At 40.8% G+C, this 26,352-nt stretch overlaps 1 protein-coding gene across 3 annotated transcripts in view; it reads right to left on the minus strand.

The window, feature by feature from the left end:
* Positions 1-3,681: 3,681 nt before the first annotated feature.
* tada2a (transcriptional adaptor 2A) overlaps positions 3,682-26,352 on the minus strand; it is a 38,108-nt gene continuing 15,437 nt past the window's right edge. The window contains exons 9-15 of one of the 3 annotated variants that reach the window (XM_078224833.1): positions 25,655-25,698; positions 21,218-21,328; positions 20,782-20,853; positions 17,057-17,189; positions 10,281-10,324; positions 6,087-6,160; positions 3,682-5,528 (exon numbers count right to left, since the gene is read on the minus strand). In XM_078224833.1, coding sequence (XP_078080959.1) covers positions 5,343-5,528; positions 6,087-6,160; positions 10,281-10,324; positions 17,057-17,189; positions 20,782-20,853; positions 21,218-21,328; positions 25,655-25,698 — 664 coding nt within the window. In that variant the 3' untranslated portion in view covers positions 3,682-5,342. Of the gene's footprint in view, positions 5,529-6,086; positions 6,170-10,280; positions 10,325-17,056; positions 17,190-20,781; positions 20,854-21,217; positions 21,329-25,654; positions 25,699-26,352 lie in introns of all 3 variants that reach the window. The other 2 variants (XM_078224832.1, XM_078224834.1) reach the window with 2 other exon arrangements.

The raw sequence follows: 26,352 nt of genomic DNA on the forward strand, positions 1-26,352 counted from the left end.
GCAGATAAGTGGCAGATGGAATTTAACCCAGAAATGTGTCAGGTGATACGCTTTAGGAGTAATTTGACAAGAAAGTATTCAATGGTTGGCAGGATACTAGGTAGTTCTGTGGACCTTGGTGTTTGTCCACAGATCTCTGAAGGTGGAAGAGCATGTTAGTAGGGTGGTGAAAAAGGCATATGGGACACTTGCCTTTATCAATCGAGGCATAGATTACAATAGAAGGGAAGTCATGTTGTATATAACTTCGATGTGGGAACAGTTAGTGTACTGTGTGCAGTTCTGGTCGCCACATTATTGGAAGGATGTGATTACTCTGGAGGGGCTACAGAGGAGATTCACCAGGATGTTGCTTGGGATGGAACATTTACGCTCTGAAGAAAAGTTGGATAGGCTTGGGTGGTTTTCGCTGGAGCAGAGAAGAGGGGTGACCAGATCAAGGGGTACAAGATTATGAGGGGCATGGACAGAATGGATAAGGAACAGCGGTTCCCTTTAGTTGAAAAGTCAGCCATGGCGGTGGGGGGGGGTCATAGGTTCAAGGCAGGAGGTTTAGGGGGGATGTGAGGAAAAGCTTTTTTATCCAGAGGGTGGTGATGGTCTGGAATGTGCTACCTGGGAGAGTGGTAGAGGCGGGTTGCCTCACATCATTTTGAAAGTACCTGGATGAGCACTTGGCACATCATAACATTCAAGGGAATGAGCCAACTGCTGGTAAATGGGATTAGGTGGGAGGTCAGGTGTTTCTTGCGTGTCAGTGCAGACTCGATGGGCTGAAGGGCCTCTTCCGCAGTGTGTGATTCTATGATTCAATAAGTGGCAATGTTTTCCCTTAGAGATTTGGACGAATTCTCTCACATCCTTGTGCTCAGCTGATAAAGTTTGCAACATGGTGGATGAACTGGCTGCACATTTGTGAATGGCATCTCACATTATTTCAAACATCGTTACGAAATAACTTGCAGCGGGTCAGGCAGCATCTGTGGAAAAAGAAACAAACTTCAGGTTGGGACAAACGGTGGACCATTGACCTGAAAAGTAAACTCTGCTCCTCTCTCCACAGATGCTCTGAATTTCCAGCGTTTTCTGTTTTTATTTCAGATTTCCAACATCTGCATTAGATTGCTTTTGAAACCTGTCGTACTTTGATTTGAACCAAGTGTTGGCTTCCATAATTACATCTCCACTTTGATTCTTACTTTGGAAATGGAGCAAATAATGTTTCCCACGGATGTTGAGTACAGCCCTCTTGGATGCTTCATAATAGGGCTGAGCTATTTGCTGGTTCACATTGAGCTTTGTAGAATTTAAACCTTCCTCACCGTTGACTAAAATGTACAAATAGAAAACAAATATATTGGTCAAGGATGTGTCCATAAAAACTGTACTGTCTGCAATTACCTGGGTGGCACGGTGGCTCAGTGGTTAGCACTGCTGCCTCACAGCTCTAGGGACCCAGGTTCAATTCCGGCCTTGGGTGACTGCGTGGAGTTTGCACGTTCTCCCCGTATCTAGTGTGGGCTTCCTTCGGGTGCTCTGGTTTCCGCCCACGGTTCAAAGATGTGTGGGTTAGGTTGATTGGCCGTGCTAAGTTGTCCCAGGATGTGTAGGTTAGGGGTGTTAGCAGGATAAATACATGGGGTTACAGGGGTAGGGCCTGGGTATGATGCTGTCGGAGAGACGGCGCAGATTTGATGAGCCAAATGGCCTCTTTCTGCACTGTAGGGATTCTATGAATTCTACTGCTTTTAAAACTCGTCTATTACTCGACTGTCAATCTTTTCAAAATCTGATTCGTGAGACCTTCAGATCAATTTTTTTTTCATTTGAAAATGTATGAATTCCATTTATTGATTATTCTGAAGCTTAATTGTGGACAGCACCCTGCCATTGAAAATACTTCCTCAATGGACCTGGTCGTCCAATGTCATCAAGGTTTTGCAAAACCTGTGTGCAGTTTGTGTGTGTGTACCAGGGGGATTAACAATGCATCCAGATTAGAACAATTCATTGCATTCACAAAAGAACCCTCTGCAAACTGATTAAATGTTTGGAAATTATTCAACAGTCCAAACACAATGAGAAGAGCAGAACACATTCTTACAGAGACAAACTAAATTTTGTGAAAAGATATCAGCGTATCCTATATATATAATTTTTCTCTTAATTGAAAGCATGTTTAGTTTCCACCTTGCAGTTTAAAGTTCTTTAGGGGACACACGCTTGTTCACAATCTGCAATGTGGGTACAAAAATGCAGCAATGTGGTTGCATTCCTCCATTATGCATCTTCTTCTTAGGCAGTCCCCCAGGATGACTCCGCACACTCCACCACAAGGGGCGGCACGTGGTTAGCATTGCTGCCTCACAGTGCCAGGGGCCCGGGTTCAATTCCCAGCTTGGGTCAGTTTGTGTGGAGTTTGCACGTTCTTCCCGTGTCTGCGTGGGTTTCCTCCGGGTGTTCCAGTTTCCTCCCACAGTCCGAAAGACGTGCTTGTTAGGTGCATTGCCTATGCTGAATTCTCCCTTGGTGTACGGAAGCGCGGACTGTGGCGATGAGGGGATTTTCACAGTAACTTCATTGCAGTGTTAATGTAAGCCTACTTGTGACACTAATAAATTTTAAAAAGTTTTTTGGATTAAGCATCTGGGTGGGACGCTTGGATTTTGGTACCCTCTGCTTGTGCTTGGTTTCCTGCCAAGCCTGTTGGAGATGTTCAAAATGGATGGTACCTTTATTGATGCTTCTTCTCAAACTTGAGCGGTTGGAGCAAGCCATTCCCACATTTCGGTGGGGATTTGCATTTTTCAGGACAGCTTTGAGTGCATCCCAGAAACATTTCCTCTGCCTTCCTGGTAACCACTTGCCAGTTCGGCGTTCAGGTGGAGTTTGTTTTGGAAGTCTTGGATCATGTACGCGGATGATGTATCCTGCCCAATGTAGCTGATTAACCATAACCAGTGTCTTCATACAGGGGCTTTCGGCCTGAGAGAGGACATTGATAATGGAGCATTGGATTTGCAGCATTGCTGTTGACATTCTTCCAGAGATTTAAGATGTCTACTGTATGTTCCTTCCATCAAGTCATTCTCAGCATGCACCAGCACATGACCGTCAGTGCCTCAACATTAGCCCCATAACACCCTTCAGCTTTCTCTCTGAAAGGCTCGAGACAAAAGAGGGGGCTTAATCAGCACATAGAGAGACTTTTTCAGAACAAAGACTTTTGCAGAATTTCCCTGGATGGCCCCTCTAAATTCACTTGTTTGCTGTTTGTATGGGAGTTACCTGTGGCAAAAAATAATTTGAAGAAGCCAACTGCTTTCCTTCCTACTGGCAAGATTTGTACGTTCGGACTATTGCATTTTCTTTCATGTGTCGATGCTGTCAACTCACTCTCCCATTGGGTTTGCTTCCTATCAGCTGTAACTTGCAGTGATTTCTCACATGGACCTCAATGTGATAGAATAAATGGAAATAGAAAATGTACAAGTTTCTAGCTAACAATTGCTCGCCCTTATTCTGTCCCTGCAGACAAAGCTGTAAGAAAATTATTTGTGCAGATTAAAAGGGCTAGATAAAAGGGTAAGACGTTGCTTAATTTGTGCATGGCTATATATAAACTGAGGGAAGATTTGACAAAGCTTTGGAAAACATTGAAGACTTCTGAAAAAGCAACTGGGCGTTGATCATGAACCTTTAATATGCTTCAGAGTAAGCTGCATGATATATTGCAGCAACACATATTGTTCAATGTAAAAACAGGTGAGTCAGCTGTGCAATCATTAGGAGATTTCACAATGTATGGAAAGTTCTCCAGAATTAATGGAGTCAAGCGGTGAGAGAGGTTCTTATCCTATTGGTGGAATACCCATTCGATCGGCCTTGCATCCATTTAGAGCCGGCTGGAAGAGCAGAAAGGTCACTCAATTAATCAAGCAGGTCCCATTCAGTCCATATGCTCACAACAATTATTGAGCTCCCTCCTACCTCTAAATTAATGCCTTAAATCTTGGAACCACATCCTATCTTATCCAGAATAAAACAAAAGCATTAGTACTAGTCCCTTTCAAAGTTTCAATCCTTCTTTCAAGATATTGGTGCTTTTAAAGTTGCCAACGGAATCCCAGATTAACTGCTTCTTTGCTCAGGTGTCTATTCCAAATATCTACTGGGGTAGGGGAGGGGAAGAAACTCTCCTTTGTCCAGGTTACATTGTGTTTACAAAAAAAATTTCTGATTTTCCTTGTGCCATATTGGGTTCATGTTGCACAGGGTTCCTTGCTGGGGTTATGGTAACATGTCTTTTTAATCAGTGCATCCAACATAAAAGGGATAGGTAGGGTAGCAGACATTGATATGCTGGAAAGTGAAAAACAAATTGAAGCAAGGCTGTTCTGTAGTACATGACACTGAAGATTTCTAAAGCTTCTACACATCATCGCAGATTGGGTTAGGATGGGGAGGCAAAGGAAGGATGTTTGAGGAGAAGAGTGTAGGTGGGAAACTGGCATTCATGGTCAAATGAACAATTTCGGAGTCTGTTTCCACAGAATTGGGGATTAATAACTAACTACATTAGATTTCCTCAGTCAGGTTATGTACTTATTAATCATTGGTTTGCAGTGCATAAGTAGTAAAAACTCAACCTAAGTATTAAGATCATTTGTTTAATTTTGCACCCTCAGATCTTCACATTTGCCTGGTCTTTACGACAATGTTGGGGAGAGACCAAATGTCCCAAACCAATGTGCCAAATAGCCCCTGCAATCAAAGCAAAGCCTGGCTCGTGTGTGGCACCAAATTCAATTATCCAAACACAGTACTGACCAACTTGTAACTTCATTTTCTTGTTAAATATAAACTTTGGTCTGAGGTGTACACACTAATCAGCGTCTTCAAATTGTTAAACCTCTATTTCCATTTTGTAAATTCATTTACAGTCACTGGTTAATGCTCAGTGGATTTATTTTATATCAAATTTATTTTACCCCGAGTTGTATTTGTGAGACAACTTCATCAATAAAAGAATTGAATTGCAAAAAGTTGTAAACACTTGAGAGCATTTAATCAGATTTTATAGTAAAAAAGTTTAAATATACATCTTTACATAAAACAATTACCCAAAGCATGTTTTATTAAACTGAATTCACACTAAAGTCACAAAAATCAGACAATGAACAATTCCAATCTTTTACAAAAAGAGAATAAATAAAAATACATGATTTATTTTTTTCAATCTGTACATCACTGACAAAATTGGAGGTTGCCAGGTGACGGTCTGTTCTTTTCCAAGGTTGCTTAGTGATGGCACTCCAAAATGTCAGCTTTGGGTTGCCCATTTAAGCTTTAGTAATATATCCTTCTTGTATCAGGAAATCATAGATCTTCCTTGTTTTGTTCACATCTATTTTAATGAGAGTCCTTGCCTGGGCTAGCTTTAGGCCACCTAACCTGCTGCTCTCGTTCATCAAAGCCGACTTGTATTCCAAATATGCTCCGGGGACCAATCGTACCATCTGGCACAGCTACGAGATCGGTGGGTAGAAAGAATCCACAAAGAATGTCATTCAAAAATATTGATAGTAAATTCAAAGTTCTGCATACATGTCCTGAAGGTCATTCCACGCTATTATGATGAAACATCATATCCATCTATCTTTTAACTGTTGTATTGCCAGCATTTCTGGTTTATGAATGTTGTTGAGGCTTGCTTTTGCTGCTACCAAAACCATGGAAAGGATATTGCAAAATGGAAGGTTAACTAGCAATATTTTGATTGGAACGAGAGGGAGTCAGTGGAAATCAGAAATGACTGAGGCCTAATTTGACCAACTAACTTTCCCTCTCTGACCTATGAATTAGTTGATCTTTCTCTACGCCCTAGCTATAACTGTAACGCTACATTCTGCATTCACTTGTTTCCTTCTCTATGAACAGTATGCTCTGTCTGTATAGCATGCAAGAAACAATACATTTCACTATGTCAATACATGTGACAATAATAAATGAAATGAAACAATGAACCTATAATCAGGATTTGAGAAGCGCAAAAAAGTCAGCTGTTTAGAGACAATCAAATATACCTCTTTTTCCTTATCGTTTAGCTTTTCTGTTCCGGGAAGGCCCGTGAGATTCAGTGGGGGTGCGTTTCTTCGACCTGCTCCATCCATAATGAAAAAGGAAAACAAAATCATCAAATATCAGTGCAACCAAATGACCATTTTGTAGTTCTGCTGCAAAACCTCACCTGCTGCAAAGGCATTGTGGAATTGCTGTGCGTTGTGAACATGTCCCTATTACTTAAAAAAAATCACTATCGCAAATGTTTCAAAGTGCTTCATAGACAATGAATTACTTTAAATTCATTACTGCAATGTTGTAACAGAACATTAAGAACCAAGCCTTGTGCAATATTGGTGGACTCAACAAAACATTCCTTAAACTTAACCTCCTCTGTCCTCAAAGATATCCAAGTAAATTTAAAACCATGGTAATTGGGATTAGATCAGGAATTTGTTAATAAGCAGGGTATTCCTGTGAGAGGTGAACTCAGAATGGGATGTGGTGGGGAAATTAAGCAAGTGCCGAGTGGGATCCTGTAATGACAGGATCCCAACACTTGTAATGTGTATGTGTGCATAGATCCCTGAAAGTTGGGAATCAAGTAGATAAGGTTGTTAAGAAGGCATATGGTGTCTTGGCGTTTATTGGTAGGGGGATTGAATTTAGGAGTCGTAGCGTTATGTTGCAACTGTACACAACTCTGGTGCGGCCGCACTTGGAGTACTGTGTGCAGTTCTGGTCCCCACATTACAGGAAGGATGTGGAGGCTTTGGAGAGGGTGCAGAGGAGGTTTACCAGGATGTTGCCTGGTATGGAGGGGAGATCCTATGAGGAGAGGCTGAGGGATTTGGGATTGTTTTCGCTGGAAAGGCGGCGGCTAAGAGGGGATCTTATTGAAACATATAAGATGATTAGAGGTTTAGATAGGGTGGATAGTGATAGCCTTTTTCCTCTGATGGAGAAATCCAGCACGAGGGGGCATGGCTTTAAATTGAGGGGGGGTAGTTATAGAACCGATGTCAGGGGTAGGTTCTTTACCCAGAGGGTGGTGAGGGATTGGAATGCCCTGCCAGCATCAGTTGTAAATGCGCCTAGTTTGGGGGCGTTTAAGAGATCCGTAGATAGGTTCATGGACGAAAAGAAATTGGTTTAGGTTGGAGGGTCAGTTTTTTTTTTAACTGGTCGGTGCAACATCGTGGGCCGAAGGGCCTGTTCTGCGCTGTAATGTTCTATGTTCTATGTAACCTTCTTGCCCTTACTCTAAATGACTGACCTACGCATTGCAAATGTCCTGACATTAAAGTTGTGGAGAACAGTGGGGAAAGAATGGTGCAGGAAAACGATAGTTTAGATAACCAATGCAATTGGTCAGACATTCGGTAAATGAAGGTCACTCAAATATTAACGTTAGATATTAGTCAAAACAAAATGCATCACTGGGAAATCCAGCATTGCCACTGGGAAGCTGGGTTCGAAGACACTCTGGATTGAAAGTAGGAAGGAGTATTACATTGTAACACTAATTCTGACTTACTCCCTTCAAGCATATTTACGTACTAAAATAGAGAGATTGCTGAACTTTTCCTTGTAAGTTTAAAATAAATGGAGTCAATGGATGAAGATTTTGAAAAGAAGCTGGAAGCTGTGATTGATTTATCACTTTCATTAGGTTCTCAATGACTGAGATGTTGTTAACCGTTCCTCTCTCCTCAGATGCTGCTTGACAAATTGAGGTATTTCCAGCATTTTCTGTTTATTTCAGAACTCCAGCATCTGCAATATTCTGCATTAGTTTTGCATTCACAATGAAGCTGGCTGTTATAAGAAGTTTTGATAAACTGATTCACCCGTTCCTACCAAAAGAAGATTCAACGTACGCACTGGTAATAAATAGTCTCATCGCAGAAAGGTTCATTGCAATTTAAATTAAGGCAAAGTAAACAGCAAAAGCAAATACTTGTTTGAACAGGAAAAAAAAACTCAGCATAGGATGCTGTATTTACTATGAGCTTGCATCACAAAATGGAAAGATTTCACTGGGAACATAGGGGGAAAAATGATCTAGACAATTAAAAGTGTGGTGTTTCAAAATCATTATCTGCTTTTTCCTGGAATGACAGTGCTGCCTGGGCTTTTCCAATCTCTATAGTAGGTATGTTAAAATCAACACTACAAGTCACATCCATGTACAAGTTACTGTTTTATAGTTGCAATTTTATTAAAAATCTCAGCAGAGGGTGCAGAAAGACATCAGGATGCAATTCACATGATGGTACAGTAATATGATTTTCTAATAACCACTACAAATAAATTCAAAATCCATAAAAATGAGAAGTAGAATGAATGAAATAAATTAAAAGCAAATTACTGGGGATGCTGGAATCTGAAACCAAAAGAGAAAATGCTGGATAAAGGGTCATCTGGACTCGAAACGTCATCTCTTTTCTCTCCTCACAGATGATGCCAGACCTGCTGAGATTTTCCAGCATTTGCTCTTTTAGAATGAAATAAATTAGTACTTATTCAGTATTTTCTCGTTAAGTTAAAAATGAGCCAGTTTGATTTTGTGCAGAATGTGGAAAACTACGAGACGTAACTGTGCTAATAAATTCATTGGATCAAGGTAATCTCTACCTGATGCTGTGCAAGTCGAATGTACAATTGGAATTATGTACAAGCTAGTGGGGGGAAAATGAAATAGCTCATTCTGAAGGCCTAACCTCTTCCATTGCAAAAAATTAAAATCATTAATGGGCTGGTCAAAAGCTGCAGTGAAAAGGCTGGTTAGCAAAACTTATGGAGTAATGCAATTGAATAAAAATTTGGCTTTCTAAAATTAATTTGCAGAATGTGGGCATTGCTGATTAGACCAGTATTTATTGTCCATTCCTAATTGCCCTTGAGATGGTAGTGCTCAGCTGCCTTCTTGAAACACTGAAGACCACATGGTGTAGATACGTCCACAATGCTGTTAGCAGGGATTTCCAAGATTCTGACCCAGCAACAATGAATGAACGGAGATTCAGTTCCAGGTCAGAATGGTGAGAGACTTGGAGGGGAACTTGCAGGTGGTGGTGCTCCCATGCACCTGCTACCCTTGTCCTTTCAGGTGGTGGTGGAGGTCACAGGTTTGGGAGGTGCTCGAAGGAGAGGAGTCTTGACAAGTTGCTGCAGTGCATGCTGTATATGGTACACACCGCTGCTACTGTGCGTCTGTGGCTTAAGGACTGAAAGCAGTGGGTCATGGCAAATGGGTGTTTTTGGGAACGGAGGGTGGTAGATAGTGGTGTTCCCCAATGATCAGTGCTAGAATCACTTTTTATTTTGCTATATATAAATGTCTTGAATCTTGGAATACAGAGTAAAGTTCCATAATGTGCCAATGATACCAAACTGAGTATGATACAGATTGTTAGCACAGGACACACAAGTTAACAGAATGGGCACACAAATAGCAGATGGAATTTAATATGGTGAAGGATGAAGTGATGCAATTTGGCAAAAGGGATGGGGAGAGGCAATACAGACTTAATGGCATAATTCTAAAGAATGTGGAGGAAGACAGGGACCTGTTTGAAGATGGTAGGACATATTGAGAGACTGGTTAGCAAAGCATAAGGGATTTTGGCCTTCATAAATAGAAGCATTTAGCTGCAAAAGCAGGGAAATTATACTAAACCTACATAAATCTCTGGTGAGGCCTCATTGAGGGTAAAGCATCCAGTTCTGGTCACCACACTTTAGGAAAGAAGTGAAGGTCATGAGAGGGTGCAGAGAAGATTTAACAGAATGGCTCCAGGAATAGGGGCAATTGAGGGGAAATTTCATAGATTATGACTGGCTTAAATAAGGTGCACAAGGAAAACTCATTCCACTAGTTGATGGTACGAGGACTTTTTGGGCAAGAGATAGAGGAGGAATAAGATGATCTTTTTATGCAGCAAGTGGTAATGACCTGGGACTCGCTGCCCATGAGGTTGGTGGATGTGGTAATAATCAATGATTTCAAAAGGAAATTAGAAGGAAATAAACTTGCAGGGCTACAGAACTGGACAGGGTGGTGGGAGTGGCAGGGTTGCTCTTTGAGGTCCCAGCATAGACTCGATGGCCTGGATGGCCTCCTTTTGTGCCATAAATATGTTTGTGACTCTAGTATGTGATCAATTTAAGGAGAGTCTTTTGCACTTCCTCAGCCACGATCAGCAGCTACTCACCAGCTGTAGGGATGACGAGTGCCACTGGATTTAATCCTGAATCACTGGAATGTAAAAATGAAATACAGGATTAGTGCATTCTAAAACTTGGAAACAATGCTAGAAAATGAGGAAGCTGTCTTTTTAATATTGGTGATATATTGAAAAATTAATTAGGACTGTTCAGAAGAAACCCATGCTTTTTGTTTGGATTATTCCCTGCCATCAAGAGCGAAAGATATTCTCTCAGTAGTAAGCATAATTTAGAAAGCACTAGCTTGTTGTGTAAAGCTGAGTAAACACATGCAAGTGAGAGTTGGGTAGTGCATGAACAACAGATACAACTTGGCCAGTGACAATGGAAATTTTGATTTACTTTCAATTATTAATCTGTGAACTATTAAGATTTCCATCCCCCAGTGTCCACCAAGATAGTTTGCATGATATTTGCGCCACAGGATCTGAGAAACGCTCTTCCTTTGTAACATTTGTGGCACAGATTCTGAATTAACATACGTAACTCAGCGCTGAAGTATATTCTTCAAATAGTCACAGCCTTCTTGCTAGTGCTGCGCAAAATACATGTTCAATGCAACTTGCTGTTTATGGTGGTATTGACATTAGGAAGTACGGAGGGTTAAAAGCTAACAGCTTCATTCACAAGGTGCGATCACTACATGGCTGCTTCTTTTCACTCAGGCAGTTTCCTGCGCTAGCGACCTGGTGACGGCATACATACATTGATACACAGTGCTTACTGGCAGTTGCCGTTTTGCTTCTGGCGTTTTTGACTTTGTATGAATGTCATCAGTGGTTTTGACTGGTGTCGACTTTGTGACTAGAGGTTGACTGTGCTTGGTCTGAAGGCAAGGTGTTGTCTTCTCAACAGTGTCCATCAGTAGTGTCAGGGTTGCAGGAAGGTTCAGGTCAAGACTTTGTACACCTGAACCTGGATTTTCAGCAGGAGGTTCCATTTTCGGCAAATCGGTTGTTCTCCGTCAACAGTTAATCTGTATGCCTCCTCCAGATGACAGCATCTCTGGTTTAGATGGTATAGGAGACAGGTCCAATCTGTGCAAGGATCGTGGCAGGAACACATTTGTCTTCTGTGGAATAATTCCTGGCCAACAGTCCTTGTCCTAGGTGGAAGACACAATGCTTTGGCTTGTTTTCCTGCTGTTGTCTCTGTCCTTGTTTTTTCTGTTGAAAATTTCTTTATTTTCAGAGGCTTCAACAAGTTGAATGCCAAAAGTAGCTGTCTCTTCATCATTTATAATGCAGGAGAGATTTTAGTCGTTGAATGAGCGATATTCCTATACACTAGTAGGAATTGGTTAAGATGCTTGAATAGAGAACCTTGTTCCCCGTTTTCAATGGTTTCATGGTTTGAACAAAATGTTCTGCTACTCTGTTCGTAGCAGGGTAGTATATCGCAGACAATACAATGTTGAATACCATTCTCTTTCAAGAAACTTTTGAATTCTTGGGAGACAAATCGAGGTCCGTTATTGCTTACCAATTGCTCAGGGACTCCAAATCCACTGAAGACTTCTCACCTCTTGACTGTCTTTTCCGATGAATGTTGACTTCATTATGGCGACCTCTGGCCACTCTAAATAAGCATTGACCACTACTATGGACATATGTCCTTCAAAAGGTCCTGTGAAATCGATGTGCACCTATCGGCAAGCCTCTTCTGGCCATTCCCAAGGATGCAGCAGAGCTAATGGCGGCAGGTTTCATACCTTCACTTGAAGAACATGTTCCAGCTTTCTCTGCAACTTCCGTGTCCAATCCAAGCCACCAGAAATAACACCTTGCTATTTCTTTCATGCACACAATTCCACAAACTTGCAACTTGTCTAACATTCGTCTTCGCAATGGTGGCAGAATGATCATTCTGAACTCCAAATAAGATATCCTGACTGTACAGACAGTTCCAATCTTCTAGTGGAGTACGGCTTCAGATGTTAGTTGAGGTCTTGCCCTGTAATACCATATCCATTACTTTGGAGAGAATCATCGGATTGCTCCAAGTGTACTTCTTCACTTGTCCTGAAGTGACAGTGTACTATCTACCTGTTAAAAGTAGAAGAAATTTTCGCTCAAGTAGTCTGACGAACTACTTGCTAGTGGTAATCGTAAAAACCCGTCTACATTACAATGGACACTTGATTGTTGATACTTGATGGTAAAAGTATGTACAGACAAAAGCATTGTCCATCTTTGCATTCTACTTGCTGCAAGTGACAGAATTCCTGTGTGGGGGTCCAAACATTGTCGTTAACGGATGATGGTTTGTCAACAGTGTGAGTTTTCTTCCATACAGTGATTGGTGGAATATCTTTACTCCAAAGATAATCCTCAAGGCTCTTCTTTCAATTTCTGCGTAGTTACTTTCAGCTTTGCTCAATGTTTGAGATGCAAAGACAATGGGTCTTTCTTCACCCAAATGCGTGATGTGGAATACCACTGCTCCAACACCATAAGGAGATGCATCACATATCAACTGTAGGTGTAGAGTAGGATCAAAATGTATAAGGACTTTAGATTTGAGCAATGTTTCTTTAGCTCCCACAATAGAATTATTGCACTGATCCGACCACTTCCACTTGTTTTGGCACAACAGGTTATACAATGGTTTAAAAATCGTTGCAAAACTTGAAACAAATCTTCCGTAGTAGATCAACAATCCTACGACGGATCACAACTGGGTAATATTCTGTTACAGCCCTGACCTTCAAAAGAGATTTGGGAAGGCCCATGGCATCAATCACATGTTCCAACTAGGAAGAACTCACACTTGGGCTTACAGACTCAGTCCATAGTCTCCCAATCTCTGAAGCGTGGCATTCAAATTCCGAAAACATTCCTCTTCCTCTCTTTCAGTGACTAAGATGTAATCCAGATAGCACTTGACTCTGCTCCACTCACTCAGGATCTGGTCCACTGCTCTTTGAACCAACGCCGAAGCAGATGTGATACTAGTTATCTACGATACTGAAACAAACCTGTGTCATGATTGTAAGAAGTTCCTGTGATTTTTAGCTTACATTCACCTGTAAGCCCGGTTCAGGTTGATTTTGCTAAAATGTTGGCCTCCTGCCAACCCCGCAAACAAGTCATCAACGTGCAGTATTAGGTATTTATTCCACACATAATACTGGGTTAAGGGCGACTTTGAAGTCTCCGCAAATCCACACGGATCCATCCTTTTTGATGACTGATTCTATTGGTGTAGTCCATTCGCTAATGCTGACAGGTTCCAAGACTCCCATCTTTGCAAGTCGTTCCCAGTCAGCCTGATAGCAGAGGGTACCGACCTTGCCTTCAAGCATTTTTCTTGGCTTCCTTCTTTAATCTTCAATTTAAATGAGATGTCTTTCATACCAGTTCTCCATCAAACACAACTGGGTGTTTATTTAGAATTTTTGAGGCCTGATTCTCCATTAGACATCAGGTTGACTTGGGCCCAGTTCAGTGGAATCTTTTCTGACCAAGTTTGATCCATCAATGCTGGATAATTGTTCTTTATTACATGTAAAGACAAATTTGCTGTTAAATTGCAGAGCTACTTCAATGTGGCTCTTCAGCATAATCCTTTCACCTGTGTATACTTCAACACTATTCTTGAAAAACTTTCAAGAGAATATGTCTGCGTTTTTTCTTATATTCAGTCTCTGACACCAGCAAGACTACTGCCTCAGTGCTGATTTCCATGCTTTCTGATTATCCATCCAGCGGTGGAGTGACCCAGTGTCTATCTATAGCACCAGCAGTAGCTAGCACATTCGGTGATGTGTCCTCAGACTGCGAGTCACTTCATTTCTCTCACCTCATTGAAATAGTATGAACACTTCTTTTATTCTGTTTACATGCTGCTTTGGTTTGTTGTGGCTTATTTTTACTCGGAGCTTGCTTTTTCTTTCAGCAGGAACGCTTTGTGACATTTTTTCCCCAAAGCTTCTGCATATTATATCCTTGCAGCAGCATTCCTCAGGGGAATGCCCTGGCTTTGCACCGGTGATATGTATGAGTTTTGAAACACTTCAGTGTTGATTCAGCTGACGTTTTGTGTATCCGAATATTCAAACGCAGCTGCGAAGCTTCCTTTGCAGCCAGCTCTGTCCCTGGCCTTTATCAGAATAAGGCCACTCACAGTTAGCAACCATTTCTATATTGCCTCACTTCGCAGACCACCTGTCCCGAATCGTATCATTCAGCACATCACCAAACTCTCAGTAACCAAAAGAGAAAATGCTGGAAAATCTGAGCACGTCTGGCAGCATCTGCAAGGACAGGAAAGAGCCGATGTTTCGAGTCCACATGACTTTCGAGTCCACATGACCCCTTGTCAACCCTTTTTTAAAAAAAAACCAAACTCAACACCCTAAGACGTTTAGTACAGCCACAAATTGTACAATTGATTCCCCCTCTTAACGCCTTTTGTGGAATCTGAAGCACTCTGCAATCACCAAAGGCTTTGGCGAAGAGTGTGCTTGCAAAATCTCTACAATTCGTTCATCTGCTGTAGTGCTTGGCTTCTCCGGTTGCATTAAAGTTCTGAGGAGATTGAACCTTCCCCTTCCCATCCCGCTCAGGAATGTGGGACCCTAACATCTTCTGCTATTTTGTTTGCTTGCGCAAAATAGTCAGAACACTCAGCATAGGAGCCCCATTGCTTCATTTTTTTTAAAAATCGGAAGATCCCACGGCACCAGAAATTCCTTTTTTTTGCTCATGGAGGTTCCCCATATGCACACTTTGCAACGGTTTTCAGCAGCTAGCTTGCTTTTCCCATTTAAATAAGGCAGCAAACTAAGCGTTGGTCACTTTTTTAAACCCCTCTAGCTCTATAATTGCTCTGCAGAGGATCATTGTTCATGTCCATCTTGCCTGTGACATCCAGAGCATGAGCTTTCCTCCTAAGTCTTTTCCAATGTTTTAAGTTTTTTTCTTCCAGGTGGCTAGCAAGCGCCATTCCAAGTCCTCAGCCAATTTTTGTGTTGCGTATGGTGGTATTGACATTAGGAAGCACGGAGGTTTTAAAACTAATAGAGCTTCTTTAGTCAGGCAATTTCCTCTGCTAGTGACCTGTGATGCCACTTCCGGTGAAGGCATGTGTAATGCTTACTGCAGCTACTAAGACTCAATATAAATATATAACACAGCTAGAATGTTAGACGGTTATAGAGTCCTAAGGTGATGGAAGGAGGTCAAAAACATTAGAGTGGAAAGAAATGTCATACATCAGAACATGATATGCATTTTTTCTGTGTTTATTAGTTTAGGTAAGAGTGTTTCATTTACAAGTTACATTTGTGTTCCATATGTTGCCCTGGCCTAATTCCATTCAAAGCATAGCATCTGTGCCAAGGCTGATTTTTTCCAGGGTATAACTGCACAGGATGCAACTTGAGTGACTTGGAAAGTGCAGAAAATTTATGTAGTGCCAGATTCAATGACAAGTACATTTTTTCACTGGAGATGCGATCAGATCTGGAACTTCAAGCATTTGGTGATAATTAGTAAATGCAAAATGGTGGGTGAAAGAATTGTCTGATTCACAGGCATCAGTCTTCAGCTGACAAATAATAATACATTTTTAAAAAGTAATTTGAAGTTGTCCAGTTCGTGAATTGCAATTCAGATGTTGGATTTGGCCTAGAAGGATTGGGATTAATACGATGATCCTCTAACACCAGATGACTCAGATACTACAACAGTCTATATCCAAATGCAACAAGATCTGGAAAATATCCAGGCTTGGGCTGACAAGTGGCAAGTAACATTCATGCCACACAAATGCCAAGCAATGACCACCTTCAACAAGAGAGGATCTAACCATTGCTCCTTGACATTCAATGGCATTACTATCACTGAATTTGGGGGGGGGGGGGGGGGGGGCACTATTGACCAGAAACTGAATTGGACAAAGCCATATAAATACTGTGGTTACAAGAGCAAGTCAAAGGTTAGGAATCCTTCCTGACTCCCCAAATCCTGCCCACCATCTATAAGGCACAAGAGTGTGATGGAATACTATCCACTTGCCGAGGTGACTGTAACTCCAACACTCTCAAGAAGCTTGACCGCAGCCAGGACAAAGTAGCCCACTTGATTGCTACCCCTTCCATAAATATTCAATTCCTCCATCACCAACGAACAGCAGCAGCCGTGTACACCATCTACAATATGTTATGCAGGAACTCACCAACGTTCCGTAGGCAGCACCTTCCCAACCCACAACCACTATCATCTAGAAGGGCAAGGGCAATAGATACATGGGAAGATCAACATTTGGAGTTCCCCTCCTGGCTTGGAAACATATTGTCACAGCAATTGGTTCAAAATCCTGGAATTCCTTCCCTGACATCAATGTGGGCATATCTACACCTCAGACTGCAGTGGCTCAAGAAGGCAGCTCACCTTCTAAAGGGCAACTAGGAAGAGACAATAAATACTGGCTTAGCCAGTGACATCCACATCCCGTAAATTATTTTTAAAAAATGAAAATACCGTAGATGATTGCATCCCATTTCTTATTAAGATTTTCATGCACCGAAGAGGATCCCATGCTACAGAAACCATCTCAGAGTTTCTTCTGTCACATTATGGATGCACATGAGGTCAGAACCTTGTAACCACCCTCAAAATGCTCTTTATTGGATCCATTAGGTTGCACTATTATCATCCTCAACTCCCCAGTCAAAAGAAAAAAAGATCAAATATGAAATAAATAATTTTAATCACACGAGCTAACAAGATCTGGTCTCTTTCAGTCCAAGAGAACTCACATTGCTGCTTGCTTGTGTAACCACTGCTGGCAGGCATTGGAGTCCTGAAGACACTGGAGAACATCTGTGAGCATGTTGCGTTTTAGACGTTCCTCTTCACGATGCACTTTCAAGCAGTCATATACTTTGGCACCTATACATGAAGACGTGATCATAGAGCAGCATGTGAAAATACAATGCAGACAACTGGAACATTCTCGAAAGAAAAATTCCAGCAACTTCTCCAGTATCACTTCTTTACAGTGGCTCTAACATGATGTAGTAGTGGTAAATACAGTTAGTGACAACTGTCAATAAATCCAATTTGAAGAACTACCTAAAAAAAAGTAGTTTCAGAAAGTACAAACCATTTCTTTACAACACATTAAACACCTAGCTATATTGAATTCAAATCATGAAGACTGTTCCACAGACATATTGAAGCAATTTAATAGTAACTTTCACTGAGTCATTTTCAGATTATACAGCTAGAGGACATAAATCATTAGTAAACAGCAAGATAAAAGAGCCATTATAGTCATGTGGCACAGGAGGATATTCAGCCTATTAAATCCAAGTCAGCTCTCAGTAAAGCAATCCAGTCAGTTCCATTCCTTCTCACCCATCCCATTACCCCTTAAAAGTTCATTTCCCATAATTGTCCATCCAATTTACTTTGGAAATCATTACCTACATCCTCCAATTTTAAAAATTGTGCATTTCCATGGGCATTCCCGACAGACTTACACTCGGGCCTGGATATTAGCCAGGGTGGGTTCCCCAGTCTGGGGCGGGCTCTGGGTGTGGAATTTTGGATGACAAACTCCTAAGTCTGAGTTTCTCTGCATCCTTTGGGGGTGGCACAGTGGCTAGCACTGCTGCCTCACACAGCTCCAGGGACCTGGGTTCAAGTCTGGCCTTGGGTCACTGCCTGCGTGGAATCTACACATTCTCCCCGAGTCTACATAGGTTTTCTCCAGGTGCTCCGGTTTCCTTCCACAGTCTAAAAATGTGCGGGTTAGATGGATTGGCCATGCTAAATTGACCCTAGTGGTCAGGGGATTAGCAGGGTAAATACGTGGGGTTAAAGGAATAGGGCCTGGGTGGGATTGTGGTCGATGTAGACTTGATGGGCCTTCTGCACTGTAGGGGTTCTATGATTCTATGTAACCCCACAGTGTGGATCAATTGTCCTCAACAAATTTCCCATTTGACATCAGCCTGATTGACAGACTTCACTTCAGTTGGGAAGGGAACATTCTGGAGCAGCCTATTGGACCAGGTAGGTGCAATTCTCACCCTCTTTAAAATATTTAAATTGCCAATCCGACTCCTATCTATCATGAAGCCAGAAGTAAATGGGTTGGAGCCGGGGTGAGATCTTTAAAACTTTTAACCTGGCCCCAATCTACCTGATTTTGTATGCTGATACCCACACTGAGTATTTGCCAATAAAGCAGAAAATGTAATTTGTCATGATGATGGGCAAAACCCTGAATTACGCAAGGATATGCTGGACTCTTGGATAAAACCTGTGGTCTTAAAAGGACATAAAGGCTAATGATGGCTGAGGATGTAAATTCAGACACCGGCTGATGCTGGCAAGTGACATTAAGAGAGAAACAATGGAACTGCACTCTCTCCAGACAAGGATACATCAACAGCACGAAAGCCATAAGGAAATGAACTGCAATCTCCTGTGGAGATAATGGGAACTGATTATCATTTCAGCAGGAATTATATCCTGTGGGCAATGTCCCGGACCAATTTGTGGATTCTCGCCTTCCAGGAATACACTAAGACTGGGATAAAAGCCAGCTGGAAAGCTTGGTCACAGTAGACTAGTGCTACATGCGACAGTGTGTGACACAGGAAGAAAGACAGCAGCAAGCCCCTGTGAATTTTGTTTGCAGGTTGCTCTGATTGCTGGAGCATGTCAAGTCAGCAAAGCCACAACTGAGAAGGAAATGGGACAGCTTCTCAGCCAAATGGCAGAAGGCTAGAATCTCAAAACCGACTATTCACCCGCTGAAGTCAACGCTCCTGGAATCATAAATTGCAGTGGTCATAAGGCTCCACCATCTCCTCTTCACAGACAAGTCAAAGATTGATTTTCTTTTAAAAAAACTTACTTTTGGGCTCAGTTCTCATCTGTATGAACGTATATGCATGTGCTTTATATTTTCTCTCTCTTATAAACTCACTCACTCTTTAACTCAAGAGAGCCTGGTTAAATTGGCTCCTTTTAAAACACAGAAATATTGGAGGGGGAAAAGATACCTTCAAGAGAAGGGATCAGTCTTAAATTTGTTGTTGCTGTGACCAACCAGTTGAAGAAAGAAAATAAAGGGAAGCAGTTCATCTGCCCTCACCCAGGGTAACAAATTTAGGGATCATCTGGAGATTGGTTGTAACAAATGATAATTGATAAGCAAGCAAGGCAATAAGAAGGGAGAAGCCAACTGAAGGAAAGAGTAGGGACAAAAGAAGTTTCCCGGTTACACTTCACCCCATTCTAGTACACCAGTGCCAACAATTGAGAATGTGGTGAGAAAGGTATTTGCAGTTTACTCTTTTAGCTGGTGACCAAGATGTATAGGATGAGATACCACAAGAGACAATATAGTTAGTAAAAATGCACCATACTAAAAAAAGTTGGTAAACAATTTATCTAATTGTTTTCCATTAAACTACATGCCATGTCTAATTAACAATAAATGTACCAAGTGGTCATTGAGCACAGTTGCTTGAATTAAGTTCTTCTACAAAATTACCAAAAGAAAACTAAAACTAAGTTTTACTTTATCACCAACTAATCAATTAAGGTGCAGAATGATTAGATGTCATTTTGTGAAATTAAAATCTGTTAAAGGCATGTAATCCACTGACTTAGATGCTTGAATAGAATGTACATTGCCTATGAGCAGGTCACAATAAACCTCACGAAAGGAAATCTTTTAGAATTCAGGAGGACTTCTAATGCCTCACAAAATGTTTAATAGAAGAAATAATAGTCAAAGGGGAGGTTAATAAAGTGCTATGGCAACACTGGATGGACAGATGAGCTAATGGCCACGCAGAATAAACTTCAGCATTTCCCTCAACGCCAAATAAAGTAGGCACAATATTGTAGTCCTGTTTGAACTGGAAGGAAGTAGATATGGGAACAAAAAGGTTGCGCATAAAAACTCATGGTTACTAAAGGAATGGCTACATTGCTAACAATCAGAAAGTATGGATGCCTTGATTAAAGTCTGTTTGAATCAGATATATATATCCGAGCTTCCTCTTTTCTAATTTACAATTATTTTGAAAATTCAGTCATTCAGAACTAAAATTCATTGCAAAACTTAAATCTGCAGTTGCTGGAATCTTGCTGCTCTTTCTAAATGGTCCCGCTGATGGTGCACCCCCGCCGTGGGTTTCCCGGCAGTGAGGAGTGTGTTGAATAGGAATTCCTGTTCGCAATGGCGGGACCGCAAGATCCCACTGCCAGTGAGTAGTGCGCTACTTCCAGCCGTCGCAAAAGAAGCTGGGGGGAGGCGGACACTCGCTCATTATGTAGAACAACCACATAAGAGCACATGCACACGAAGATTATTTCATGGTAAATTAATATCAGATGTTTTAGCATTTATATTTATAATATAAGAATCACTATCATTACACTTGTCTGACCTATCATTCTGACATTTACAAGCTTATGAGAAACCATACTTATTAAATAGCATTCGCAAACAACTCACCACGGAAAGTGAAGATTCCTGCCTGTCTGTATTCTTGTAACCGTTTGATCTCCTTCCGAAGTTCAAAATCCACTATGAAAATGGATATGATCAGAAAGGTCATTTTTAATTAAATTTGTGCAAGTGTACCCCCTACCCCAATGCTTGATATTTAGGGATTCAGAAGCTAAACATAATTCTGAAGAAGTGCTGAAATTCTCCAATTTTGATCTTCAAATAACAAATCTATTGATGCGCAGGTTGAGGCATTTAAAAGTTACAGAGAACACAATTTTATTTTTAAAAGAGATATTCAAGAGAGTCAACAAAAACATAAATTTAAAGAAAATAAAAATTAATTATTTTAAGGAATTAACTTATATTTTAGTTTGCGATATTTTCATAACCTCAAAAACTACAGCAAAAAAAAAAGGGGAAAAATATGAATGTTGCATACATGTATGGCTTTCAATAAATTTGTCATGTTCTGTAGGTCCCAGTAGCCTTGCAAAGTGTCTCATAGCTTCATAGAGGTCCTGAACTTCTTTAGGGTACCGTCTTTCAAGAACTGCAATTACAGAAGAAAACATTTTTGAATGTATTTTCCTCAATTGTTTTAGAGTGCACTGTAATTTATCCCAGGTTAAATATTATTATAATGCTCAATGCTTTGGTGAGCTACCATGTATTAACTATTTCCAGACAGTCCAATGGTGCCTTGTCTGGGTACAGACTTCTGGCATTCCATGTGTTTCAATGAGTTCAGTTAATTATAAAAAGAAAATGTGGCAAATCAATTGCTGGTGAGTGGATCATTGCTAAGTGAAAGTCTTTTCCCCCCCAATACCAACTCGTGACTTGTGGCACTGGTGAAAAGATATAAAAAACTTCATTTCTCCTGATCCAACTTTGTCACTCATTTTCTCGCTCTGTTTATTGCAATGTTTGCTTTTCTCTCCTTTCTTTCTCTTGTGCACCATTCAGAGAATTTTCTATTGGTATATCCAAGTCTTAAACACTTTAGTTCCTTTCTCCCATACTGAATCATGCATTCCTTACCCCCTTGATACTCTACGACAAATGCCCTTTTGCTGATTTATTCAAATTCATCTTTTACTAAAAGGCTAGGATAAGCAGCAAATCATAAGACCATAAGACATAGGAGTAGAATTAGGCCACTCGGCCCATCGAGTCTGCTCCCCCATTCAATCATGGCTGATTTTTTTTCTCATCACCATTCTCCTGCCTTTTCCCCATAACCCCTGATCCCCTTATCAATCAAGAACCTATCTATCTCTGTCTTAAAGACACTCAATGACCTGACCTCCACAACATTCTGCAGCAGAGTTCCACAGATTCACCACTCTCTGACTGAAGAAATTCCTCCACATCTGTTTTAAAGGATCGTCCCTTTAGCCTGAGATTGTGCCCTCTGGTTCTAGTTTTTCCTACTGGCAAATCATTGCCAGCTTTTAATTGACAAAGGTAGGTACAGATATTAGGTACTGGCAGACAAAGGTCATTTGGGAGCAGTTGCAAATCCACCCATAAAGGGGTCTCTCTCATGCCACACCTTCAACACCACTATTCTTCCCCATCAACAGGTTTGAATCTTTACACCTGTCAACAGCGTCTCTCTTTTCTTCCCGACATCAACTGGATCTCATCCTCCTTCCTTTCAACAGGATCTCTCTCACTCCATCCAACAAGAAGATTAAAAGATTAGTTTCTTCATGAGTGCTGCACAGTGGGTAGCACTGCTGCTAACAGCTCCAGGTTCCAAAAGGCCTTGGGTAACTGTGTGGAGTTTGCACATTTGTCAAGTGTCTGCGTGGGTTTCTTCCAGGTGCTCTGGTTTTCTCCCTGTCTAAACATGTGCAGGTTAGGTGGATTGGCCATACTAAATTGCTTCTTAGTGCCCCAAGATCTGTAGGTTGGATGGATTAGCCATAGGAAATGTGGGGGTTACAGCGATAGGGCAGGAGAGAAGACCTGGGCAAGATACCCTGGCAGAGAGTTGGTGCAGACGCTGCCCAAGTATCGAATGGCCTCTCTTGCAATGTAGGGATTCTAGGATTCTTTTTAAGTTCTGAATATACTCATTTTCATTAAACTTCATTAAAACTGCAAATGCTGAATCAATCAGGTGATACTGAAATTTAATATTAAAGCACTAAATTACTTAAATGATTAAATCCTCCTCTTTTTCTCCAATTTTCCTTGATGAGAAAATAAAGTACTTAGAATTTTTTCAAATTGACGGATGAAGAAATTCAATAGGCAAGGGTTGAATAACTACATTCCACATGATTTTAAAAATATTTTATGGGAGATTATTATTAATTCTTGTTATTTTTCTGATTGGTTTAGGGTATTTTGCTGGTACTTTAATTTGTAATGTAGACTCATGCTGAGTGTGCAGAGTGATACTGAATGCTGAAAGTGATCTGGGTTTTACATGGAGCCTCACTTCAATGTCCAGTTTATGGTAATGAGAACCGCACTAGATCGGTTTGTTGTTTTTAAATTTAATTTCTGCCACTGAATGAGCTAAAGCCAAATATGAACCTTACTGAGGTATTAATTATTAATTGTTCAGTCAGCATCTGTAAAGAGGACAGGTTGATGTTCTGATGAAGGGGTGCACACTAAATCTTCTTTGCAGCTGCTGATCCTGTTGCACATTTCCAGCATTTTCTGCTTTTTATAAAAAATATTTTTAAATATACAAATGGCTAAGCACATTAAATTCATGGGAACAGAATGTACAAGGGGAATTGATATCCAATTTGCAGTGTTCTATTGTTTGTTGATGATAGCTTTTAAACCATTGTTAGCTCAGCAACTCACATTCATAATGACATGCATGAAGCCCATCCACCATTACTGGCTTTGAAAAAATAAATTCGCATTTCAAGATTATCAAATACCGATAATTCCTCCCCCTCTCCCCCCCCCACCGCAATACTAGTGACACCAGTAACATTAAAATCTGCTGTCTAATCTGTAAAATTCCTGCTTCTGTGACAGAGTTAATATTGAACAAGAAAACAATGCAATTGAATTCAGATAAAGTGGGTCTATTGATTGACATCCATGGTCAATAAGTTACATTTACATAGCAGCTTTAATATTGAAAAATGTCCCAAGATATTCCAGAACATAATCAGATCGAAATAACGCTGAGCTTCCGAAATAGATTTTAGGAGGGGTAATCAAAAGCTTGGTGAACGAGGCAGGGGGGAACGAAGGAGAGTGTCCAGAGAGTAACATCTAAATGACTGAAGTCACAGCTGACAATGGTGAGGCAGGGGGAGGAGGAGGAGGTGGAGGTACTGGGAGTGAAGGAGGCCCCAGAAAAAGGATAGACAAACCATTTTAGTCGAAAGTTTTGGAGCCTGGTGGGGCCAATATGGATCGACAAGGGGCAAGAGTGATGGGCGAATGGCTCATGGTGTCGGATAGAATAAGGGCAGTAGAAATTTGTTTGAACTGCAGTTCAGAATGTGGAGGATGAAAAATTGGCCAGAAAGAATTTTGGAATGGTTGAGTCTGGAGGTGACAAGGAATGGAGGAGAGTTTTAGCAAGAGATGGGATATGGCAGGAAAGGAAACAAACAGGTTATGAAGGTACAAGTAGATGCCCTTCCATACTATCACTGCAAAAAAAAAAGCACAAATATTCTCCAAATTGCAAACCCACTGCTTTAAATGTGGATGCTTGACTTAAGAGTCCATTTGAAAGTTTGTTGGGTGACCATAAGTTACAGTCCAATCCTTCTTAAACAAATACTTCAGAAAGATAAGCAGTTCCGTGTAATTTCAATTTGTTCTTGGAATGGCAAAATAGTTACCACTAAGGTGGTATAACTCACTAAAGTCGGTTAAAGTCATAATGTTTCAGACACCATAATCACGATGGGGCGGCATGGTGGCACAGTGGTTAGCACCGCTGCCTCACAGCGCCAGGGACCTGGATTCAATTCTGGCCCTGGGTCACTGTCTGTGAGGAGTTTGCACATTTTCTGTGTCTGCGTGGGTTTCCTCCCACAGTCCAAAGATGTGTGGGTTAGGTGGATTGGCCATGCTAAAATTGACCCTTAGCATCAGGGGGATTAGCAGGGTAAATACGTGGGGTCATAGGATTGTGGTCAGTGCAGATTCGATGGGCTGAATGGCCTCCATCTCACTGTAGGGATGCTCTGATCCACACATACAGCACTGATAGATGACATAGCTGGTGCTTATAGATTAGCAACTGATTTTTGTTGATGTCGAAGATTTAAATTTCCAGTAAATCTGCCATCATTTCTTTAGGCTGATGTAAAAGGGGCAATTTGAGGGAAAAGCTGATAGAGTAATGTAATTTTAGAGAATTTAAATTGCTTTATCTCTAGTTTAATTTTTATAAAACGCTAACATTGCACATACCTAGCTTACTTCAACATCATGTGAATGGCCTTCAACAACTGTCTGCCACTAAAGGCCTTCTTGCCAGCACAATGACTAAGGGAATAATCAGCACAAAAGGAATAGGCTGTAATAAATTTGACAACTTTATTACAAACCCAATTTGCACACTAATTTCCTGCACAATATGCTGGAGTCATTTCTTAAAGCAGAATTAATAAAGGAACACAATATAAAGTACATTGGGCTCCAAAACCTAAAGGCTAAATACATCACAACCTATTAGAGGCAAACACTTAGCAGCAGCAGGTGAATTACTGATATGTGATGTCTGCACTAACAGTCTAGACATCTGCAACTGATATTTATACTTTTTTGCCAGAAGAAGAAACCTTTGAAAAGGTACAGTTCTACATGACACACAACTCCTTAAGAGACCTGTAACAATATAAACTTGCATTTCTTTGGCATTGTTAATACTTACTCTGAAATTTTCTGAGGTTGATCAAGCCATGGTCTCTCAAAATTCTGTGGATAGAGTAAAATTCTCCTGTCACATATTATTTTCTAAACTATTGGGAGAATCAAATCATGTCTAAATTAACACATCATTTCATTGGTTTTAGCAATAGAATTGACCTACTCTTTACATTTATAATTGTTAGAAATAATACAGTAATATGGCATACACAAGGGTCAGACATATGGGAAAATATCTATAGATGTGAACACATGGCTGAGCATTTCATGGTGTATACTGGCATGCATAATTACACAACTATCAGGTGGCAGGGGGCGGCGTTGTGTGTGCTGGTGTTATCATTTGATAACTTGAACATAAAATGGATGACCTATTCCACAGCTACCAGCAAAAGTAATCTCATGCAATACTCCAAGCTAAATCCCATCAATTTCACGCACAGTACCATTTGCTGCTTGGGAAATAGAATCAATTATTTGAGATAGAATTAATAATCACATGGAAAAATGTGGGTCAATTAGTAAGAGCCAGCATAGATCTCTTAAGGGAAAATCATGTTTTAACTAACTTGCTGGAATTTGTTTGAAGAGGTGACAGGGCCGAGGACACTACCCAGAGTCCCTCAATCTTTAGCTGCTTCATCAATAACCTTCCCTCCATTATAAGGTCAGAAGTGGGGATGTTTGCCGATGATTACATAA

Source organism: Mustelus asterias, chromosome 12 (genome assembly GCF_964213995.1).
Source record: "Mustelus asterias chromosome 12, sMusAst1.hap1.1, whole genome shotgun sequence".
Lineage (NCBI taxonomy): Eukaryota > Metazoa > Chordata > Chondrichthyes > Carcharhiniformes > Triakidae > Mustelus > Mustelus asterias.